At 34.5% G+C, this 21,877-nt stretch overlaps 1 protein-coding gene across 4 annotated transcripts in view; it reads left to right on the top strand.

The window, feature by feature from the left end:
- Positions 1-7: 7 nt before the first annotated feature.
- RECQL (RecQ like helicase) overlaps positions 8-21,877 on the top strand; it is a 26,120-nt gene continuing 4,250 nt past the window's right edge. The window contains exons 1-13 of one of the 4 annotated variants that reach the window (XM_007503535.3): positions 8-111; positions 3,056-3,148; positions 3,454-3,500; positions 4,139-4,184; positions 6,897-7,094; positions 8,130-8,309; positions 9,508-9,614; positions 12,144-12,342; positions 13,031-13,197; positions 16,824-16,905; positions 18,470-18,618; positions 18,709-18,826; positions 19,338-19,476. In XM_007503535.3, coding sequence (XP_007503597.2) covers positions 4,169-4,184; positions 6,897-7,094; positions 8,130-8,309; positions 9,508-9,614; positions 12,144-12,342; positions 13,031-13,197; positions 16,824-16,905; positions 18,470-18,618; positions 18,709-18,826; positions 19,338-19,476 — 1,355 coding nt within the window. In that variant the 5' untranslated portion in view covers positions 8-111; positions 3,056-3,148; positions 3,454-3,500; positions 4,139-4,168. Of the gene's footprint in view, positions 395-3,055; positions 3,149-3,453; positions 3,501-4,138; positions 4,185-6,896; positions 7,095-8,129; positions 8,310-9,507; positions 9,615-12,143; positions 12,343-13,030; positions 13,198-16,823; positions 16,906-18,469; positions 18,619-18,708; positions 18,827-19,337; positions 19,477-21,877 lie in introns of all 4 variants that reach the window. The other 3 variants (XM_056799350.1, XM_007503536.2, XM_056799351.1) reach the window with 3 other exon arrangements.

Raw genomic sequence — 21,877 nt, 5'->3', positions numbered from 1 at the left:
GGATGTTTCTTCTGATTGGCTGTGAGGGTCGAGCCAATGATCCTACGCCGGCGCGTTTGTCTGAGAAGAAGTAGACTTCCGGCGGTGGGAAGCTCTCCTTCACTGCTGAGGGTGAGTTACTGGTTTGTGGTGGGGATGCTGGCATCTGGATCAGGTCTGGGTTCGGAGGCTGGTGGTGGTCTTGCATAGAAAAAGGCCTCAATGAGGTCGCTGTGTTGGGCTCTTGGGGAGATGCGCCCTCTGTTAGCGACCGCGGAGCCTTGAGGGGCCGCGGTACCCTCCCTTTCCAGTCATGCCTTCCTCTCTGTGGGCGGCTGGGAGGGCCCGGCTTCATTGACCAGGCAGTCGTGGGTTTGGACTAAGATTAGGGAAGCCACAGTATTGGTGGAAGAAGGTGCGTTTGGGCCACCCAAATCATCTAGGAAAGCTTCTTAGGACAGATTTTTGTGTTCTCTGTTGGCTTGTTTGGGAGGGAAAGTTGAGTTTGTTTTTTTTTCCCCTGTCAGGCACTATTTTAGAAAGCTCTGATGCAGTTTGTGAGACCTGTCAAATTGTGTTTTTATCCAGCTGCTATTGATGCATACATAGCTTATAGGGAATGGTTTGCAGATGAACCGCTGGCCAGCCGGCTTCTTGTTTTTTATACTTGTGAAGTTGATTTTTATTTGGATATTTTATTGAAGCCTTGTTTCTAGATCATAGCCATTTTGGATATAGCCATAATTGTCTAGGTAAATGATTAACAACCGGCTTTCCGGAGGAGAAAGTATTCTGAGTACACAGTTAAGTTTAATCTGCATTATTAAAAATATCTCCATTTTTCCCCCAAGTCTAGACAACCAACTAAACAAGGCCTCATTTGTAGTCTTTGCTGGTTTACAATGTGTAAATGCTCACACTGAAAATGTAACCTTAGGCACACATCTGTATGTAAACCTCCCCTCTTTCCTTAAGCAAAAGCAAACTCTAGTCTGTGATGTTTGCAGCATTCTATCCTCAATCTCTAGTTTTCCCGTAGGAGGACAATCTGTTTCTTTTTCTTTTCTCTGACATTTACAGTATTGTCTTTAGTCTGCTGTCTATTAGCATATGCAAATAATCCCAAATCTACATATCCAGCCCTATTGTCCCTTCCGAGTTTTTAGTCCCACATTTCTTAATTGCCTTCTAGACAGATCCACATGGATGTGTCTCCCATAGGCATCCCAAATTCAATCAATCATTCCTTTCAGTCTTGTCCAATTCTCCAATACCCCATTTGGGGTATCTGTGACAAAGATACTGGAGTGGTTTGCCATTTCCTTCTCCAGATCATTCTATATGAGGAATTTCCATCAGTTTTTCATCTGTGGAGTTAGAGCTTCTCGAGAAAGGGACTGTTTGTTTTTGTCTTTGTGTCTCTTTCCATTATAGTGGGACCCATTCTAACTCCAGTCTTTTCTATGGTCTTAGATCCATTTCAAGTTTTCGACTACTTTGCCAGTTGCAGTTAATTTTAATTTGCATTTCTCTTATTAGTGTTTTGGGGCATAATTTCATTTGTCTTTGATAATTTGCTATTTTTTTGAATACTATTTGGCCAGGCATTGTGACAACTAACAGAAATCCCTGCTGCTGGAGGGTTGCTTGAGCATGGGAGTTCTAAGCTCCAGAGGGCTTAACTAACACTATTTGAATGTGTCCAACATTATGCTTAGCACCAATTTGGTAAATTGAGTTGTATTAGTGGTGGTAGTGCAGAGGCAGAGGGGAAGGAGCATGCTTAAGGGAGGGTGAACTGGCCCAGGTTGAAGGTAGTGTAGATCAAAGTTTCAATGCTGATCAGCAATTGAATTAGGATTGTGAATAACTTTTGCTTTGTCAGCCTGGGAGAAATAGGGAGACTCAATTCCTTTAGCCTGTTAAAGAACTAAACTTAGCATATTTTGACATTTCCTTTTGTTTTTTGGTGAAGCCATTTTGATTCTTTGTGAATACTTATTTCCCCGGGCAGCAAAGTCAAGATCATTGGCTTTTATTTATAGGCTACATTTTCTTCATCTTTAAGAAAAAAAAAATAGAGCCTTTTTTTTCCTTGAACTTCTGGTATTTTTCCTGTTCTGTATCTTCTTTCCAAGATCACTAGTAGTGCTCAGCATGAAAACTTGCTCATTATTCAGTACTAAAGCATATTCATCTAGACCTTGTAGTTTGAAATCAAGGATATGTAGTTGTTCTCTTATCTCCTTGCATATTGAGTATCCTATTAATAACATTTATTCTATCCTTCCAGTTCAGAGAGTGTTCTGTGTGGCAGATAAAATGGTAGCAAAATTAGAAAAGAGTAGTGCTATTTTTTTCTATCCTCATTTACTGTTATGCATTCTACCTTAAGCAATAGTCCTGTACTATCTTTGATCCATGTATTTCCCTCAGTATGTCAGTGACTTGTAATTTTTTTGCTTCTTGATAGTGATCATAACTCATCTGTAGCTTTTCATTATAGGAAGTTAAGTGACTTGCCCATTGTTACACACTAGTCTTCCTGACTTGGAATCCAGAAGTGTCCATTATTCTTGTTGCCCTTCTAGCTTTTAAAAAACAAACAACAAAACTAGCTTATACAATATTGACTCCAAGAGAAGGAAATAGAAAGACATTGAATTCTGATCTTTGTTAGTGGACGAGAGCTGGGATATCTGTGACATACAGATATGAAGCCTTAGAATAGTCTATAGGCCTTTAACTCTTCCCCACTTCTTATTCTTGTTTCAGTATTTTTTTTTGCTTTTCTTCCTTATGTTTGATTTTGCATTGCAGTCACGCAATTTTAAAGCATATGCTGATTGAATTTGGATAGTTTTACCAAATTCTTTGTAGAATTTCTCTACCTTTTTATCCACTGCAACAGATTTTGGATGTAAATTGCAGTTGTGTTTATGCTGGTTATTTTGCAAATGCTTCCCATGACTACCACAATATGAGATGACCAAATATCCCATGAAATAATTTTTCTTGTCCTTCAAGCATGATTATGATTAAATCGCACTGCTAATTCCTTTATTTGTCCTTTCAGGGACAACCTGTGAACCACCCTTACATTTAGTTGAAACTCTTTTGGTTTCATTTGTAGCAAGAATGTCAAAATTGAAAGGATTCAATCCCTCAGGTAATATGTTCATTTGTATTCTTCTTGGCACCCTTTGTCCCATTTTTTGGCTACATGGCTACCATAACTGCAAATTTTATCACAAAAAATTGGGGACCTTTTTTATATTTTTCTGTGTTTTATACATTACTATGGCCAAAGAATACATTGCTGGGTGGCTAGCGAGTTTGTGAAATACTTATTTTAATGTAAAATTTCTTGCTTTAAAAATAATTTATGTATTTGTATATTTTATTTTTAACAAAATATGGTTTTTGTGTGCAGTACAAGCTTTTATCTACCTATGGAAATATCTTTTATTATAGGCTGATTTACCATCTCCGCCACAAAGTACCTTCATTGTCCTAAAAAGGTTTGTTGCCTTTTCTGTTTTTCATTGGGATAATATTGATATGTGATAATAATAGCACCAATCTTGACTCTGCCCAGACAAGTATGCTAAGATTTTTAATTATTGGTAGGCAACTGTAGGTTATGTCTTTAGTGGGAGGAGAGAACAGGAATCTCATGTAGATGAAACAACTGGGAGAGGATAGTTCTTGATCAATGAAGAGGATTTTCTTTCTTCTTTTTTTAATAAAACCCTTACCTTCTGTCTTAGAATCAATATTGTGTATTGGTTCTAAGGCAGAAGAGCAGTAAGGACTTGGAAGTGGTGGTTAAGTGACTTGCCCAGTGTTACATAGCTAGGAAGTATCTGAGGCCAGATTTGAACTAAGGAACTCCAATCTCTGGGTCTGGCTTTCAAGCAACTAAGCTACCCAAGTGCCCCTAGGGAAGAGGATTTTTTTACAGCTTTACCAATTGGGAGATGGATCCTCAGCTGGAGTAGCATTTCTTAATTAAGAACTGTTTGTAAGTTAGGAACAGTCTACATATTATTAATTTTCTGATTCTAATTCTAATCAGTAAAAATATTTTTACATAGTTTAATACATAGAACATCAGATTTAAAATATTTACTAATGATCAGTCTTTCTTTTTGAGAAGGAACTTCAGGGATTATAAAAAAGTTTGAAAATGGAATCAGTTTCAGGTGAGTTGAACTAATTATTTTTTTTAGTTCCATTTTATTTCTAATTCTGCTTGCTTCAAATTTAGACATACAGAAACACACAAGTAATAGGCATTGTAAAAACTATCTGGAGAGTATAGTGAATATGAATTTGGCCACAGACTTGGAAATGTGAAAATTCTGTATGAACCTGAACTCTCAGTGAAAATACATAATACAGATATTTTGAAATGATACATCCAAGCCTTGCCTCCAAGTCCATTCTGCTGTCCTGATGACTAGACTGGAGGTAGTGACTTTTTAAAAAAGGGAAGTTTTAGGAATGTAGGCCTTGTTTTTCATATCCTTTTCTCAGTTCACGTTATCACTAGATATTAATCTAGATTCTCTAATCTTATAAAGTATTCCTGAAAAATAAGTTAGGCCGACAGTTAAATTTTAATGAATAACTGCCCCCAGAATTATCTGTCTTCTTTTGAATAGCCCAACTTGTTGACTTCATGTGTTTTAATCAATAGATGTTAATTAAGTTGCCTGAATTATGTTAGGCACTAGGGATACAAAGACAAAAAAGTAACAGTCTCTTCCTTCAAGGAACTTATATTCTGTTGGGAGGAAAACATTAATACAGTTAAGTAAATACAAAATGGATATTAAGTAAGTTCCCAGGAGTGGAGAGCACCAATAACAACTGAGAGTATAGGACTGGTCTCATGTAGAGCGTATCATTTGAGCTGAGTCTTGATGGAAGCTGGGCATTTTGTGAGGTAGACGTAAGAAGAGAGTATCTTATAGTCATGAAGGACAATCTATACAAAGGTATGGAAATGGGGCTATGGAATAGTATATATGGGGAATGAGTAGGTAGATTTGTTTAGTGTTTATGGAACAGAGAGTCTATGAATATACAGTAACTCAGGAAAGGTAGACTGAAGCCAGACTGAATATGTCATGTTATTCTAGAGGCATTAGGAGCCACTGGAATTTTTTGTGCAGAATAATGACAAGGTCACACCTGCATTAGGGCAATCAGTTTGTAAACTCCATGTAAAGTACATTGGAGAGGAAAGAGACTTGAAGGAAGACTACTAATTAGGAAGCTATTGCAATAGTGCAGGCCCAAACTGGGGTGGTGAATAGAGGAAAAGGGAAGAATATGACAAATGTTATAGAAATATAATGAATAAGACATTGCACCTGATTGGCTATTTGAGTTGAAAGAGAATGAATATTTTAAGGATAACTCCAAAGGATGTCATGGATGGCTGGAATGATGGTGGTGCCCTCACCAGAAATAACTACAGATAATGTGCTTGTTTTGGATCATGTTGAGTTTAAGATAACTTGTGTTACATTAATTAAACAGATATTTCGAATGTGGAATTGGAACTCAGCAGAGAATTTAGGAATGGATATTTTAATTTTTGAGTCATTTGTTTAAACATGATAGTTGAACCCAGGGGATCTCATAAAGAGTATAGAGAGAAGATGGCTAAAGTAGCACTCATATAGGGGCTGAGATATGAATTGTTGTTATCCTTCAGTAGTTCAGTTGTTTTCAACTCTCCATGACCCCATTTGGAGTTTTCCTAGCAAAGATGCTGGGGTGGTTTGCCATTTCCTTGTCCAGCATACACAGAAGAAGAATCTGAGGCAAATAGTTAAGTAACTTACCAAAGGTCACAAAACTAGTACATGTTTAAGGCTAGATTTGAACTCAAGTCTTCCTGACACCAGGCCTAGTGCTCTATCAACTTGCTCTTCCCAAGATATGGCTAATGATCCAGCAAAGAAGACGGAAGAGTAATTAAACAAGAAGGAATAGAAACAGGAGAAATCATTGTCATGAAAACCCAGGGAAGAGAGTGCCCAGTAGGATGAGGTTGTTGACAGTATCCAATGCTTCAGAAAATTAAAAAAAAAAAAGACGAGGCCAGAGAAGTTATATTTGGCAATTAAGAGATTATTAATTACTTTGGAGAGAACAGTTTCACATGAGTGCTAAGAGTGGGAGAAGTACTGACAGCTTTTTCTTGGAGTTGCCTGAAAGGGAGGAGAAATGTAGGCACAGAGCTTGACACTGGTATTATAAAAGGTCATCCAAGGCAATGTTGTATTTACTTTGTAATGTAGCTATCATTAATGTTATGTTGTATCTGTGGTATCAGTAAATAACAGTAAGTTGAGATTAAAGCTATTCCTTCATATTCCTTTTGGAAAAACATTAGGGATATCTTTTAATAGCTTTCAAGCTGTCAATTCATGAACTATTATGGGAGGAAATCCCTTGCTTTGCTACTTCTTGATAACTTCAGTGTTCATATTGATTAGAACTATGCAGTATAATTTTTTAATGAAGAATTAATAAAACCTTAGTGTTGCTATGATTTTTCTCCTTGTGCCTCTAGCCCAAAGTTATTATCATATTATCATCTATTTGTTACTAGGTTAATAAATAAGTAAATCAACACATTGCTGTGTCCCTAAATTTATTATTATAGTAGTTAGATATTGAATATTTTAAAAAGTTCCCTATGTTCTAAGTCCTGGTCATTAACATATAAATGGTGTAGGAACTCTTGATTGCCCTATTCTAGCCTCATTTGAATAAATCTACTTTTATTTTGTGGTATATCTATAGCTTGGATGCTGAGCAACATGTAATAAAATCCCCAATACAGTTTGAGGTTTGATAAACTCATTGTGTTCCTTATGGACTTCTGTTTCCTATAGAGCTAAGTGAGGAATTAGATTCCGTCACCAGTGAGCTACAGGCAGTAGAAATTCAGATACAAGAACTTCTGGAAAGACAACAAGAGCTTATTCAGAAAAAGACTGCCCTAAAGAAGAGAATAAAGCAGTCTCTAGAAGATCCAGGTGCTGGAGCAAGCTCAGAATTTGATTCTTCACCTGAGAGCTGGAATAAACAAGGTTACACTTTTTATCTTGCTAGTGTTTTCTTGAAACAAATTAATTGTAATTTAACTTGCTCTAATTCTAGTATAATATTTTGCATCAGTCTTATAAAGAAATTCCCTTTCAGGGAGAAGGGAGAAATGGATGTGGGTGTTGAACACATTGATTTAGTTTTCATAGTTTAGATTTTGTTATTTTTTTTAAAGACATAATAAAAATTTAGATTAACTTGGATGGGTGCAGAATGTAGTTCTAATTACATGAATTTACTTATTGTTTACTAAGCTTGCTTCAAATTGTTGAAAGCTTTTCTAAAATATATTTACCTAGAGTTTTTTGATTGAATTTGATGATTTAGAATGTTTTAGTATTTCAGCAATGCCATTAGGAGCATCACTGATAATTTTATAGAATATTAAAGGTATAGAAAGGATTGTAATTACTACATAAAGATTTTAGGTCATACCCTAAATTATTTATTATTGTTATTTAATTTAAAATAGCTTTTTTTCTTGTGATTCATTTCTTATAAGTGAACTGTGCAAATAAAAGTGTAGCCATTAAGAATCTTTTTTAATTGGGTTCCTGTTAGTTTAGGTTAAAAAATTAATAAACATTTTTATAAGCCTTCTATGAGTAAAATATGCTAGGTACTCTGGACTTTTGTTATTTTCTCAGTGCAATCTACAATCTGTTTTGAAATATAATCATTAAAACATTCCAAAGTAAAATAAAAAAGATTAATCATGGTTACTATGATTAATTAATTAGCATGTTAACTGACAGTTGCCAATATTGTTAGCCTCTTCTGAATTAAGAAAAACTTTTCTTCTCTATTTCATTGAACTAATTTGAATTCCTGAAAGGCAAGCTAGTCATAAAAATCAATCAATATTAAAAAAGTAATGCCGTTAAAAAGAATTAATTTAATTTAGTCCATCTGTATTTTGTTAATGAATACTGTATATAAACATCTATTCCAGAAAACACTCATATAATATTTTAAGTGTTTCAGTGCATAGAATTTATTTTATGTCTTTCTTATCCTAGATTTTCCATGGTCTGAGAAAGTTAAAGATGCTATGCAGAATGTCTTTAAACTGCAAAAGTTTAGACCTTTACAACTTGAAACTATTAATGTGACAATGGCTGGAAAGGAGGTATTTCTTGTTATGCCTACTGGAGGTGGAAAGAGCTTGTGCTACCAGCTACCAGCAGTATGTTCTGATGGTATGTGAAAGAAATGCTAACTACTAAAATGGGGGAAAGTACAGTTTTCTTTCATATTAGTTTATATATAGTTTAACACAATTTCTAAATAACATACTATCTTTGAAGAATATATTATTGAGTGGCTATCTGTAGAAATTTACCTAGTTACTTAGGCTTTTAAAAAAATTAATTTTAGCGATTTTTTCCCCTTCATGAAGGTGTTTTCATGTAGGCCTTGAAAGATAACTAGGAGAACACTGCAAAGTACAATGGAAGGAGTATTGGACCAGGTCTTTGAAAACTTAAGAGTTTGGTTGCCATTGTGTAACACTGAACAAGTCACAAAACTTTTCCAAAATTTATTACCTATAAATTTGGAATATCTTTCACAATTATCTTATAAGATTGTTATGAGAAACAAATGAAATAAGAGAACACTTTGAAAACTGTAAATAACTAAAGTGTAGGGTAAGTTAAGTAATCATTATTATTCTTCCACTGAAGTCCTATTCTGCTACCTCACAATGGAGTAACCCTGATTTTTGAAAGGGTGCCAATCAAGTACAAGCTCTGGTAAATCTTATCAACCAGGAAGGGCTTTCTTTGTGTTGTTCAAGGACCAACTGAGCTATTTTGGAGAGGCTCATTATTAAGGACTGAGCAGTAGATAATTTTTATTTGGTTACAACAACTTAGGAAGGTTATATTCTGCATCAATAAATAAAGAGTATACACACTGATTAAATCTTGGAATCTTGAAGTATAATAATAAGTATTAGTGTTAATATTATTGAGTTTTTCGAGCTATGTCAAATCCCAGCTACAGGAACTAGCACAAAATAAAGAAGGGCTAAAGTTTTCAGAAAAAGTCATTAATTTAATAATATTTTCACTTGGACTTAGATCCAGAAGTTATTAAATGCCACTATGAAACTAACATTTATAAATTTATAAGTTGGGTTTTCTTTTTTGCTTAAGTTATAGGCTCCTCATGGATGCCTATCCACATTACCTTAAAGGTTATTGGCACAACCAATATTACCATTAAATTACTAGTATTTGGAATATCAGAATACATTGGAAAATGGACAAAACAGGAGAAATGAACAAATATTGAGACTTTTGTATAGTTTTCAAATTTTTGCCTTTTGGCCCTAACATTCCAATAGGACACCAAAGAAATTGTGAAGTTTAAAGGAGAAATGTTATTTTTCAGGTTTCACACTTGTGATCTGCCCTCTGATTTCTCTTATGGAAGATCAGTTAATGGTTTTAGAACAACTGGGGATTTCAGCTACTTTGCTAAATGCTTCCAGCACTAAGGTATGTTTCAGATATATATATAAAAGGTGGATTCATAATCCTAAATATATAATAATAATTATATTATAAATTTGATTATAATATGATACATAATATAACACTATAATATGACATAATCATAAAAATTTCTTCATCTCTTTTCTAAAGCTATAAATGTTAACTTTTTACTAGAATACTATAGTAATTAGGGATATATAGTTATGCAGTAAACAAATGAAAAATATTTCATAGGCAAACTAGTTTACTCTCATGTAGTTTCTTCTGTTTTGGTACAAAATTCCTATGTATCATAAAACATGCTCCACTTATTCTTTTTGCTAACTACGTATGCCTATTCATCTCTTATAAGAGGTTTGATGGGAATGATGCTTTAGTTGATCCAAAACCTAGTTAGGAGGCATGGATTAAAAATATCCTCTGGATCAGAGGTTGTTAACCTTTTTTATATCATTGACCACTTTGGCAGTTTGATGAAGCCCAGTGTATGCCCTGTTTCAGTAACATTCTTAAATAATTGAAAGAATATAAAATTTCACTTAGAGGTTAGTAAAAATCAAGATGTAATTTTTTTCCCCTTCTAAGTTCACAGACCCCCTAAAACCTGTCCACTGACCCCTTGGTAGCCTGTAGATCCAAAGTTAAGAACCCCTATTCTAGACCTTGCTTATTAGTTCATTCCTCTGTCAGTGCTTCTAAAATAGGAGTTCTTTAACTTTAACTTTGTGTCTGGTGAAGCCAGATGCTTTTTCAGAATAGTATTTTTAAATGCATAATATAAAATGCATAGGATAGGGGGAAAAGGTCACAGAACTCAGGTTAAGAACCCCTGTACTAGAGGTTTTCCTTGAGAGATCTAGAATCTGGCTACTGCTGTGCTGCTGAAGCAAGCCACATGAAGAGGAAAGGAGATGGAAGTGGTATTCTGATTCTGAGGTTTTTGACCTGCTTTTTAAATTTAATTTCTTTAAAAAGCCATCTCCCCATGTCCTTTGTGTATTATTCTTTTCTCAGTTGTTATATATTATTTTTTAACACATGTTTATATCATATTAATTAGACTGAGCACCAGGCCATGGAACCTGTCTTAATTCAGTCTTTGTATTTCTCTCAATATCCAGCAAAAAGTTCTGCATGTTATACACATTTTAAGAATCCAGTTATCCCTTCCACATCTTGGGGGTTAGGGCCATGGCATGCCCACAGTCTGGAAAATCCAAATAAAAATTTTTGGCCCTCCCTTCCGACCTTGTCCTATCCTCTCCTATCAGAAACGAAGTCTGAGGTGTTTACAGTACTTTTTATGCATTTACAAGTCACTAAACTTTTAAAGATATCCCCGACATTTCTAACATCTGTGTGTCATCAGCTGGTTTTTGTGTTCTTTAATTTGCTCATTTTAATTTTTAAAAAGAAATTGTATATATTTACGCTATTAAAAGATGAAATCTGTTGATATTATACATTTCTGAGTTTCTAAACTTGTTCCATGCCATCTGCTGGCCTTTGTGTATCTTCTGCATATCATTGTATATCATTGTGTATCATTCCTCAGAAACAACACCCCCCCCACGCCCCAAAATTGCATTTTATTTTTTATGCCAACTAATTCTATATCGAAATAATGATGGGGAAAGTTGAGATATAGATGGGATACCTGTTTTTATTAAAGTATCTTGAATGAATGAGATTTTATCAACTGAAATTCAGCTGAGGATATGTTGTGTTAGGGGTAAAACTTATGGTTGGACTGAATATATATCTTTTTAATTGGTCACCAGGGATTTAAATTCTAATTTATTAATTAAATTCTAATAATTAAATTAAATCTAAATCCCAATGAAATTCTCAAGTCAGAATGGAATTTTATGGTAGTTTATTTACAATAGAAGGAAGAACTTAAGAATGAGAGAGGAAAAAGGGAAGGATAGCTGCTCCAGCCTGGTTTGAACCCTGTAGGAGTTCAGAGGCCTCAGCCAAGGGGCCTTTCCAGTGACTTGCCTCCAGAAAAAAGCCAAGGAAATGGGGCTAAGCCTTGCACTCAACAGGTGAGAGTCTAAGGGAAGCAGTCTGAGGTCTCATACTGGAGCTCCACCACAGTCAAGTTCCACTGCCAACTTTCTCTCACAGGAAGTGACGTGAAATATAAAGGCAATTCTTTACGCCACTTCCTGTGCCTCACATGTATCAATGGTGGCTTAAACTTGGCTTTGGACAGCCCAGGGGTTCAGTCAGTTGTTTCTGATTTGTCACTTGCTAGCACACATGATCATAGATATTCCTCCCTCACACTTAATACTTTAGTGGGGGTGTATACATTCCTGATTGCTAAAATTCTAAAGACTAAGCAGTATGGAGTAAATCTAAAATTCACATACCCTGAACTATATAATAAGTAATGTTTTTACAACAGTAATTTATAATGTATGGTGGTGGTGGTAGTAATAAAGTATAATAATGAATGCCTTTATTTTAGCAAAATGGATAAGTAAGTTAATTTTACTATTCTTATTTGTTTTTACTTTTTACTAGGAACATGTGAAATGGGTTCATGCTGAAATGGTAAATAAAAACTCTAAGCTGAAGCTCATTTATGTTACCCCAGAGAAAATTGCTAAAAGCAAAATGTTTATGTCAAGATTGGAGAAAGCCTATGAAGCAGGAAGATTCACCAGAATAGCTGTGGATGAAGTTCATTGCTGTAGTCAGTGGGGACATGATTTCAGGCCTGGTATGTTTTATCTACCCATGTTTAATATTAATTATAGTTTGTTACTAAATATATACCAGAAAAATAGACCCTTTTAATACCCTTCTAGTTGGTCACCCTGATTCAAGTGTTTCTGCATTCTAATTCATCTTTCACTCATTTGTCAAATTGATCTTTCTAAAGCAGAAGGCTAACCATTTCACGCCCTAGTGAGTAAACTGGTGTATTCCTTATTACCACCAGACTCAGCTATAAAATTATTTTTGACTATTTTTTTTTAACTCTTATCTTCTGTCTTAGAATTAATGGTTTGGGGGCAGCTGGGTAGCTCTGTGGATTGAGAGTCAGAACTAGAGAAAGGAGGTCCTAGATTAAAATCTGGCCTCAGACACTTCCCAGCTGTGTGACCCTGGGCAAGTCACTTAATCCCCATTGCCTAGCCCTTGCCACTCTTCTGCCTTAGAACCAATACACACTAGTGATTCCAAGATGGAAGGTAAGGGTTTAAAAAAAAAATTAATGCTTTGTATTGGTTCCAAAGCAGAAGATTGGCATGGACTAGGCAGTGGGAGTTAAGTGACTTGTCTGGGGTCACACATCTTGGAAATAGCCCAGATTTGAACAGCATATATTGTTGCAATTTGTGACATACTTTAATTTTTACAGGTGGGAAAGGATAACTTTAACATTTTTTTTCATTTTTTTCTAGATTATAAGGCACTTGGTATCTTAAAACGACAATTCCCCAATACATCACTAATTGGGTTGACAGCAACTGCTACCAATCATGTTTTGAAGGATGCCCAGAAAATTCTGTGTATTGAGAAGTGCTTTACATTTACTGCATCATTTAATCGGCCAAATCTTTATTATGAGGCATGTAGCTTTTATGTTAATTGTATATTCTACATGAAATTTCAGTGGAGTAGACTTACCTTTGTATTTTTTTTTACAATTGTATGTATATGATTGTTATAACTATGGAATGAACAGATATTTCAGATAGTCTAACATGGAACCCAAGAGGCTCTCTAGTCATACACATAGCTAAATAAAGTATGCCCTCTAGAGCATACCCAATGGATAGTGTCTAGACTTTGCCAGAACTTTTGTGAAGATCGCTACACTCCTCTTACTCAGGCATCTCATTATACTTTTGGATGGCTCTAATTATTAAGAAATTCCTTAGATTAAGTGAAAGTCATCTTTGTATGTTTCACCTTTTGTTCCTAAGCCCTTTTAGATATGTGTAAATAGTTATCTTATTCCCCTGAGAGTATGGAGTGAAAGACCAAAAAAAGTGCAATGAGTGGCAGGTGAAAACTATAAAATCTTTGCTGGAGTGCAAGGGAAAAAATGTTCCTGGCTCTCTTGGAATTCTGAGAGAGAATCTTCTGAGGGGTGAAGTGCCAGCACTGGGGAGAAGTTTGGGAGCAGTGAGAGAGTTCACAGCTTCTAGACTTTGGTCTTCTTGGACCCTGCTTGTGATTTCCCTGTGTAATCCTACGTTTGGTTCCTGTCCATTCCTGAGATATTCCTGCCAGCCATTTCCTAATCTGATTGAATTCTATCTGTGAAACTTGGAAGAGAGAAACTCAGCTTGACTGACCTGAACTGTTTCTAGACCTTCATATACCTAGCCTGCATCCTTGGGGATCAGGCCATTTTGGTCACCAACGCTGATCCAGCCAAAGTGATCTAATACCTTTACCAAAAACTGTTTAGAGAGGCTGAAGATTAGGGAAGCTAGGATAGGGAATTTGGGGAGGGAGGGGTCACAGCATAGTCAGGAAGGTTGTTGTTGTTAGATAGCTTGGAAGCAAATATAGAGAGACTTGTGAAAGTCTCATAGAGGCTAAGCATAATTTTATTAGCCTAGGGATTTCCTTGGCCCTCTACCTCACCCAGCAGTCCTTATTGTTTACTTCATTAAACATGTTTTCAACATTTATATATCAGTCAGATTGCGTTTTTAAGAGCTACAGGCCTGAGGGTAACCATCTTGCCTTCAAAGCCTGAGAGAACCAGAGGCAACAGACTTTTGATTTTACCAACCTGTGAAGTGGTTTTCTTTATCTTTCACTCCATTCTCTCACCCCTAAATCTTCTCTAGGCTAAACATTTCCAGGTCCTTTAACGAATCTCTTGTGACCTCAAGCCCCTTAATGATTCTGGTTTACCTCCTTTGGGATGTTTTCCATCTTAATAATGTCCTTCCTAAAATATGAATGTGTTAGTCAGTTTAACATTGACTTCATTTTGACTCATTTAGATTACAGTCCTTTAAAACACATCAATCTTTTTCCACATAAACTATTATTATCTAACTATATTTTCCTCATCTTGTACTTATAAGGTTCAATTTCTGAAATGATATGACTTGAAATTTAATAGTCATAAGTATAATCTTACTAGATTCAGCCTAACTTTCTAGCCTGTTGAAATCTTTCTGAATTCTAACCTTGTCATCCAGTAGGTTAGCTCTCTAGCCTCATTTTGGCATTTGCTGATTTTATTAATATGCTATTTATCCCTTTATCCAAATCACTGATAATTTTAAACAAGCTTAGGGACAATCTAAGATGTCCAGGGTGCTCAACTGGAGACCTTCCAAGATGATATTGAAGTATTTATTACTATTCCTTTGGGTGTGTGTTGGGGTGGGAGCGTTGGGTGGGTTAAAGAGAGAAGAGTCAAAGATGACAGGTTGCAAACCTGGGTCACAGGCATAAGGATATGGCATAATGAACAGAAATGGAGTTGACTTATGGGATTTGTGAGGAATATAAGAAATAATGGGGGTAGTGAACGTAGGCAGCTAATTTTGGACATTTGACTCTGAGAGAGATCAGAGATGACTGATGGAATAGAGGGTCAAATGAAGAGTGTTTGGTGCGTTTTAAGGTTTGGAGGACACCTGGACATTTTTGTAATAGCTGGGAAGGAGTTAGTGTTGAGAAAAGTTTAAAAATGAGAGGAGACAAGAAATGATTAAGGGTGCAAGTTCCTAAAAGACAGGGAAGGCAATTAGAGTAAAAGCATATGAATAGGTATTAACTGTTCAATACATCTAAAAGCAAAGGAAAAGAGAATGGAGAATAGAAGGAGTTTGAGGTATGGTATGAGGAAGAAGAAATATACTATTACTAAAAGCCTCTTTTCTCAGTAAAGTATTAACATTTTTGCCTGAAAAGGATCAAGGAGTAGGTGGTTTGTATATGAAATTTAAAGAGAAGGTTTGGAATAGTGTTTATGGAAAATATTCCTTAGGTAAGAATGAAAAGATTGTTACATAACCACCTTGCTGCCCTTGTGGTAGTTGTAGGTTGCTGGATAAAGACAGGCAGTTTTCTTCTTATCCTTTTTTCTGGTTTAAAGCTCTTTTGGTTAAGATTTGTAAGATTCATGCAAATACCAGACCTTGTTAGGTGAACTTTATTCCTTGTCAAGCTCTAATTATTCCTATATTTTAAGTTATAGGCCATAAGTGTGTATATCTCTTGTGAATTATAATCCTTTATTACAATAAATCAGACCTTGTGCTTTGCTAAGGATTATCAGTTTGAGACCAGCCTCTTAGGAAATGCTGAAAAAGGAGAAATTCAAGTCAGTGGAATTTATACAAAATCTCTTGGAGAGATTAGTAAGCACTCTGCAGTGAGACCTCAGGTGATATAATGCTGGAAATAATGTTGGCCAAGGCATGAATATGGATTTGTTAATAGTTCCCAGTTTGGCCTTTAGGTATGCATTATACTTAAAATTTCGACATCTTAAAATGCCCTCTAGGGGTACTATATTTTTTTATATAACATCATGATGTAATGAATGTGACAGACTAAACTTTAGAACTGGTCTTGTGGTAAATTGTAAAAATCACGTTTAAAAGCAAAATCCAAGAGGTGGCGGAAGAGAGCCAATGAAGTGAATAAAGGCGAGAACTAAATGGCTATACTTTTGAAAACATGTATTTTATTTTTTCCTTTTTTACACATAAAGCCAATTTTTAAACATTGTTTTTTTAAGTTTAAAAAAATTTTTTAAGTTTAAGTTTTTTTAAGTTTAAGTTTTTTTTAAGTTTTAAGTTTAAGTTTTTTAAGTTAAGTTTTAACTCTCCCTTCTTCTGGCCTTCCCTCTCTCACTCCTTTCCTATCCTCCCCACTCCCCGAGATGGCAAGAATTCTGATAATAATCTGTAGTTATGTAAAACATTTTTCCATATTTGTCATTTTGTGGAAGAGATCTTAAATGGAAAAGAAGAAAATATATAACATAGATATAAGATGAAATATACTATGTTTCAGTCTGCATTCAGACTCCAATTTTTTCTTAGCGGGCAAATGGCATTTTTCATCATGAGTCTGGATTGACTTGGATCACTGTATTGCTGAGGATAACTAATGCTGTCACTATTGCACTATACTTATTAAAGTTTGGTAAGATATATTCAAGGTGATGATTGTTACTAGTTTTATGTTTTAAAGTTAATGTGTTTTTTCTAGGTTCGTCAAAAGCCCTCCAACACTGAGGATTTCATTGAGGATGTTGTGAAGCTCATTAATGGGAGATACAAAGGACAGTCTGGTAATATAGGAAAAATAACAACTTTGAAGACTTAGAAATGCCTTCCCTGTAAAAAGTGGTAACAGAAATTGGTTTTTTACTAATTGGAAGTGTAACATAAAAATTTTTGACATTTTTTGCAAACGTGGAGTACGATTGTATATTTTTATCCAGCTTAGTCATAGATTTTTAAAAAAATCATACAGGACTGTTTGGATGTATCTTTTGTTTGTAGTAAAATTAGTTTCATCAAGTTCATCTGTTTTCCTTGGGTGAATTATAGTGAACAATTATTGAACATGTATCATATATATATATATATATATATATATATATATATATATATATATATATATATATATATATATATATATATATCCCCAAAAATGTTTAAGATAGTCCACTTTCTTAGAGGTCTTAGTCAAATTTCAGAAGCAGTATGTAACCATAAAAAGCAATACAGGGTAGTTTTTTTTGATTGCCAAATGAACTGTATTGATGAGTACTCAACAATTCTGATGTGGTGAGTAAAATGACAGAGACAAGTTTTCTGGACAAGGTTACAGTTTATTAACAGTGATACATATAGCTGTTAATAATGAGGATCACTCTGGCCACCCCATGGAATAGAAAAGACCATTTTAATTGTGACACAAAAAGGGGCAGGGAGGAAATTGGGGTAGTTGGTAAGCCTTATAATTAGCTGCTGTTGCATAAAATGAGTTGACCTTCATGTGTGGATGATAATGCCCTCTTTGACTATAGAAATGTTAATTGTTTTATGGTCCTCAACTCCCTCTTAGTAAACTTGATGCAGCATAACCTTAATTACATTGTAAAATGAATATAGCAGAAATAAGAGGAAATTTTAGACTTTATCTCCTACTGAGAAGGAGATGATGTATGTTTAAAGGCTGAGATGTTTAAGGAAAGCTTCACAGATGTGAGCCTTGCCCTGGAACTGAAATAAAGACTAGAATATTACTATAATAGTTGTAGTATGAAGATATAAGCCTGGATTGAAGTGGTGGTAGGGAGAGACTGAAGAGGAAAATGAGTCTGGGTGGGGCCAGTAAAGGGAATGTTGATTTTCAAAGGAGAATGATTAGGAACCATAGCATTGTATTTTATAATTTGTTGTTCAGTTTTTCATAACTTTAATTATTATGTATTATTAATATGCCTTTTTAATGCCAGGAATTAAAAGTTTATTACTTCTTATTCTAAATACATCATTTACATATGGTCCAAAATATACTTTATACTTTATACTTGTCCCCTGATAAAATTATACTAGTGGTATGGCTGATCTTTTAGCTTTTTAGGGGATTAGGAATGAGAATAAGGTAGATAGAACAAACTTAATTTTCATTTTTTGGATGAGTGGATAAGTGAAATTGAGAGCTTATTTTCAGACATTAAAACAATAAAGCTTTGGGAGTCTCTCCAGTTTTCCTTTAGCTGATGTATAGTTTTAATTTGTTAAGATTATTTTGTAAATTTCCTTTTCTTGAAGTTGCTTCTACCCCCCTCCGCCCCAGGCAAACGGGTATTCATAATAAAAAAATTTTACATTTTTATACAGGAATTATATACTGTTTTTCTCAAAAGGACTCTGAGCAAGTCACAATTAGTTTACAGAAGCTGGGAATTCAAGCAGGTGCTTACCATGCAAATATGGAACCAAAAGACAAAACCAAAGTTCATAAAAATTGGTCAGCAAATAAAATTCAGGTTAAGTATATATTTATAAATAGAAATATATGTAGACTTTGGAAATAACTACAATTTAACCTAATAATTAAATTGTTGGGAATATTTCAGGTAGTAGTGGCAACAGTTGCATTTGGTATGGGAATTGATAAACCAGATGTGAGATTTGTTATTCATCATTCAATGAGCAAGTCTATGGAGAATTATTACCAAGAGAGTGGACGTGCAGGTATCATAAAATATGTATATATCTAAGACCTAAACGTGTTATGTACAGAACATTGTACTTAATGTAGATATAGTCTATAGCCAAATATTTTTATTGTTCATCTTTAATTCTTAATTCAAGAGGGAATTAAAAATATTTTTGGTAGTTTTATATCCATGGTTATTTACATATGCAGAAAATTTCAGCATTTGTATTCAGTTAATGTTACATTTTTTGTATTTATTAAATCTTGTATCCTTCACTTGGAAAATTTGTTTTACCATCCTTTCCCTGGACTACTTTTAGCTATTTTCTTAATGTGTCACTAAACTAGATTAGTTTAGATTTCAGATTTAATAGTGCCACTGTATTAAAATAGAAGTTTCATTTATTTGTTGCTTATCATCTGATCATGCTTAGATAACCTGTCCCACATATTATGAGATGTTTAGTTATTCCATATTCTTTATTCCATAAAAGGTTGCTAATTATTTTGATATTAAGAATAACATTTTTATTTAATATATCATAGGTCGAGATGACCTGAAAGCTGACTGTATTTTATACTCTGGTTTTGGAGATATATTCAGAATAAGTTCCATGGTGGTAATGGAAAATGTAGGTCAACAGAAACTTTATGAAATGGTGTCATACTGTCATAATATACACAAGTAAGTTTTATTTTTATATTTTTGAATTGGCATATAAAAATAATCATTTGCTTAATTATCATTTAATAAGTAGTTTCTCTGTATTGGGCCTTTGTTAGGCTTTAGGAATGCAAAGATAAAAGTGAAATTTTTCTTGTCTTTAGGAGCTTACAAACCATCAAAAATTCTTAATTTAAAATGTTCTCATGAAAGTTTTAAAAAAGAAATATGTATTTATGAATGAGATAGTCAAATGAGGTAGATTATAAAAGTATACAATTTAAAATTCTACACATTTAAAAAGAACAAGTTAATGGAGATTTAAAAGTAGTTAATATTTTGCCTTTTATGTGTGCTGCTTATCAACTATATGAATTATGTCATATCTGTATTTCAGGTGGCTCTACTTATGTATCTGTTTGCCCATTTCCATGTGAACTATAAAGCAAAAATGATTTGGGCCTTTATTATCTGTCTTACAGCTCATCTTTCTCTATATTTCACTCCAGTCATTTCAGTAGTGTTCATCTTTGTGATCCCGTTTAGGATTTTCTTGACAAAGATACTAGAGTGGTTTTCCATCTCCTCCAGCTCACTTTACAGCTGAGGGAACTGAGACAAACAAAGTTAACTTACTTGTCCTATGATATTTGTACTTAAGTCTTCCTGACTCCAAGCCTGGTACTTTTTCCACTGTGCCACCTGGCTCCCCTATTGTACACTAAGGCAACTGTGATCAGTAATGTTGTCTATAAGGAAATAAAGGCAGTGCCTTTCTCTAAAATATTTTCCCTACCTAGCCTTAGTTTTTTGCTGCCTCAAAATCTACTTCAGGTTTCATTATAATTCAGGGCTAAGAATGCTGGTATAGGATTGAAGGATGGCCAAACTAAGGTATATAATTTCAAATAACTTGATTAATTTTATTCAGAGAAGCTTGTCCTGGGCTATATAGCACATGCAGAAAATTAGCTCCCACTTTGTTGCTGAGCTCATCACATTTATTCTCAGTTGTATTAATACAGAAACCCTGTTTTCAGTTTAACCACATGAAAATTATAAATAAGCTGAAAAAGATCTAAAGATATATGGTTACTTTTCTGTTTTCTTCATATAAAACAAATTTTTTCCCTTGTCACAATTGCAGATGTGTATGTAAACAACCAAACCAACTCCTGAACCAAATAAATATGTATCTGATATATAGGATTAAACAGTGATAGAATTTTTGGTGTTCCATAGGCGGCTTTTTTCCTGATACATATAATAATCTGAGAAAGATAGAGGAAATTTTTCTTTAGAACTTAAGTGGTTCCAATAAATCATACCTGAAATTTTAAAACTCAATTTCTTGTATTAAGACTTAGCAAAAAATAAATAATTTTTTCCTGCTGGTCATCACTTTACTTTTCTAAGGAATTAAAATTAAGGATTTGACTTAAATATATGAGAATTCTAAGATAGTACTCTGGTCACCAATTTAAAAATATTATAGCTCAAGTCAAATTGACTTTCAGTAGCTTTATTTACAAAGATGTGGAACAAGTGAAAGTAGAGAAATGTGAAAATGTAGAGTAAGAAGTCTAGCTTATCACCCTAAACATTGCTCCAGTCCCTGGTTCAACCCAGGCAGGACTCCTTAAACCCTCAGCCGGAGGATTTGGTGATGAATTAAACAAGGAAGCAACCCATGCAACCTCCTCCAAGAAGGGGGGCCTATCTGGAACTAATCACTTCAGAAGCTAGGAAAGGAAGGTCAGCTTTTCACTCATCCAAGCTGAAGCTCCAAAGGAGCTTCTATCAATCAATTGCACCCTTTTTTCAACTATATTTAAATATAGGAGCAAGAGCCAATCTTACCAGAAACAGTCCAAGAGCCAGAGTCTCAGGTTGAAGTCCTAGTCCAAGATCCTCCAAGCCCCAGATTTAGGCCGAAGACCTCTCAGACAGGAAGTTCAGGACTCTTTATAGTCCTTTTTTCCACGTCACTTCTTGTCCCTACCTCCACTATAAAGTGGGATAAAATATATATATATATATATATATATAATATAAAGGGATCCAATTGCAGTCTTTAAATTTGCTTAGCATTGCCCAGGAGGTAGTCAGTCATCTCTGGGTTTTCACCCACTTTTAGTAAGTGGCTTGTGAACCTCTCCTACTTAGTGTTAAGTAGGGGTGTTTTCAGTTTTTGTTAATTAATTTAAAAATAGGCAATGGAAGACTTAATCCTATCTCCACACTTTTCTGTGCCTCAGTTTTCTAGGAAAGTACTCTATATATACATTTTGCCAGACAGAACATAAACTTCTTAAGTCAAATACTGTTTCATTTCTGTTTTTGTATCCGCAGTGCCTAGTGTATAGTACACACTTAATACATGCCTTTTGAATATTTCTTTTATTATAATTTAAATCAAAAC

Source organism: Monodelphis domestica, chromosome 5, assembly GCF_027887165.1.
Source record: "Monodelphis domestica isolate mMonDom1 chromosome 5, mMonDom1.pri, whole genome shotgun sequence".
Lineage (NCBI taxonomy): Eukaryota > Metazoa > Chordata > Mammalia > Didelphimorphia > Didelphidae > Monodelphis > Monodelphis domestica.
Note: the sequence above shows the minus strand (reverse complement) of the source record. Positions and strands in the feature narration are given on the sequence as shown.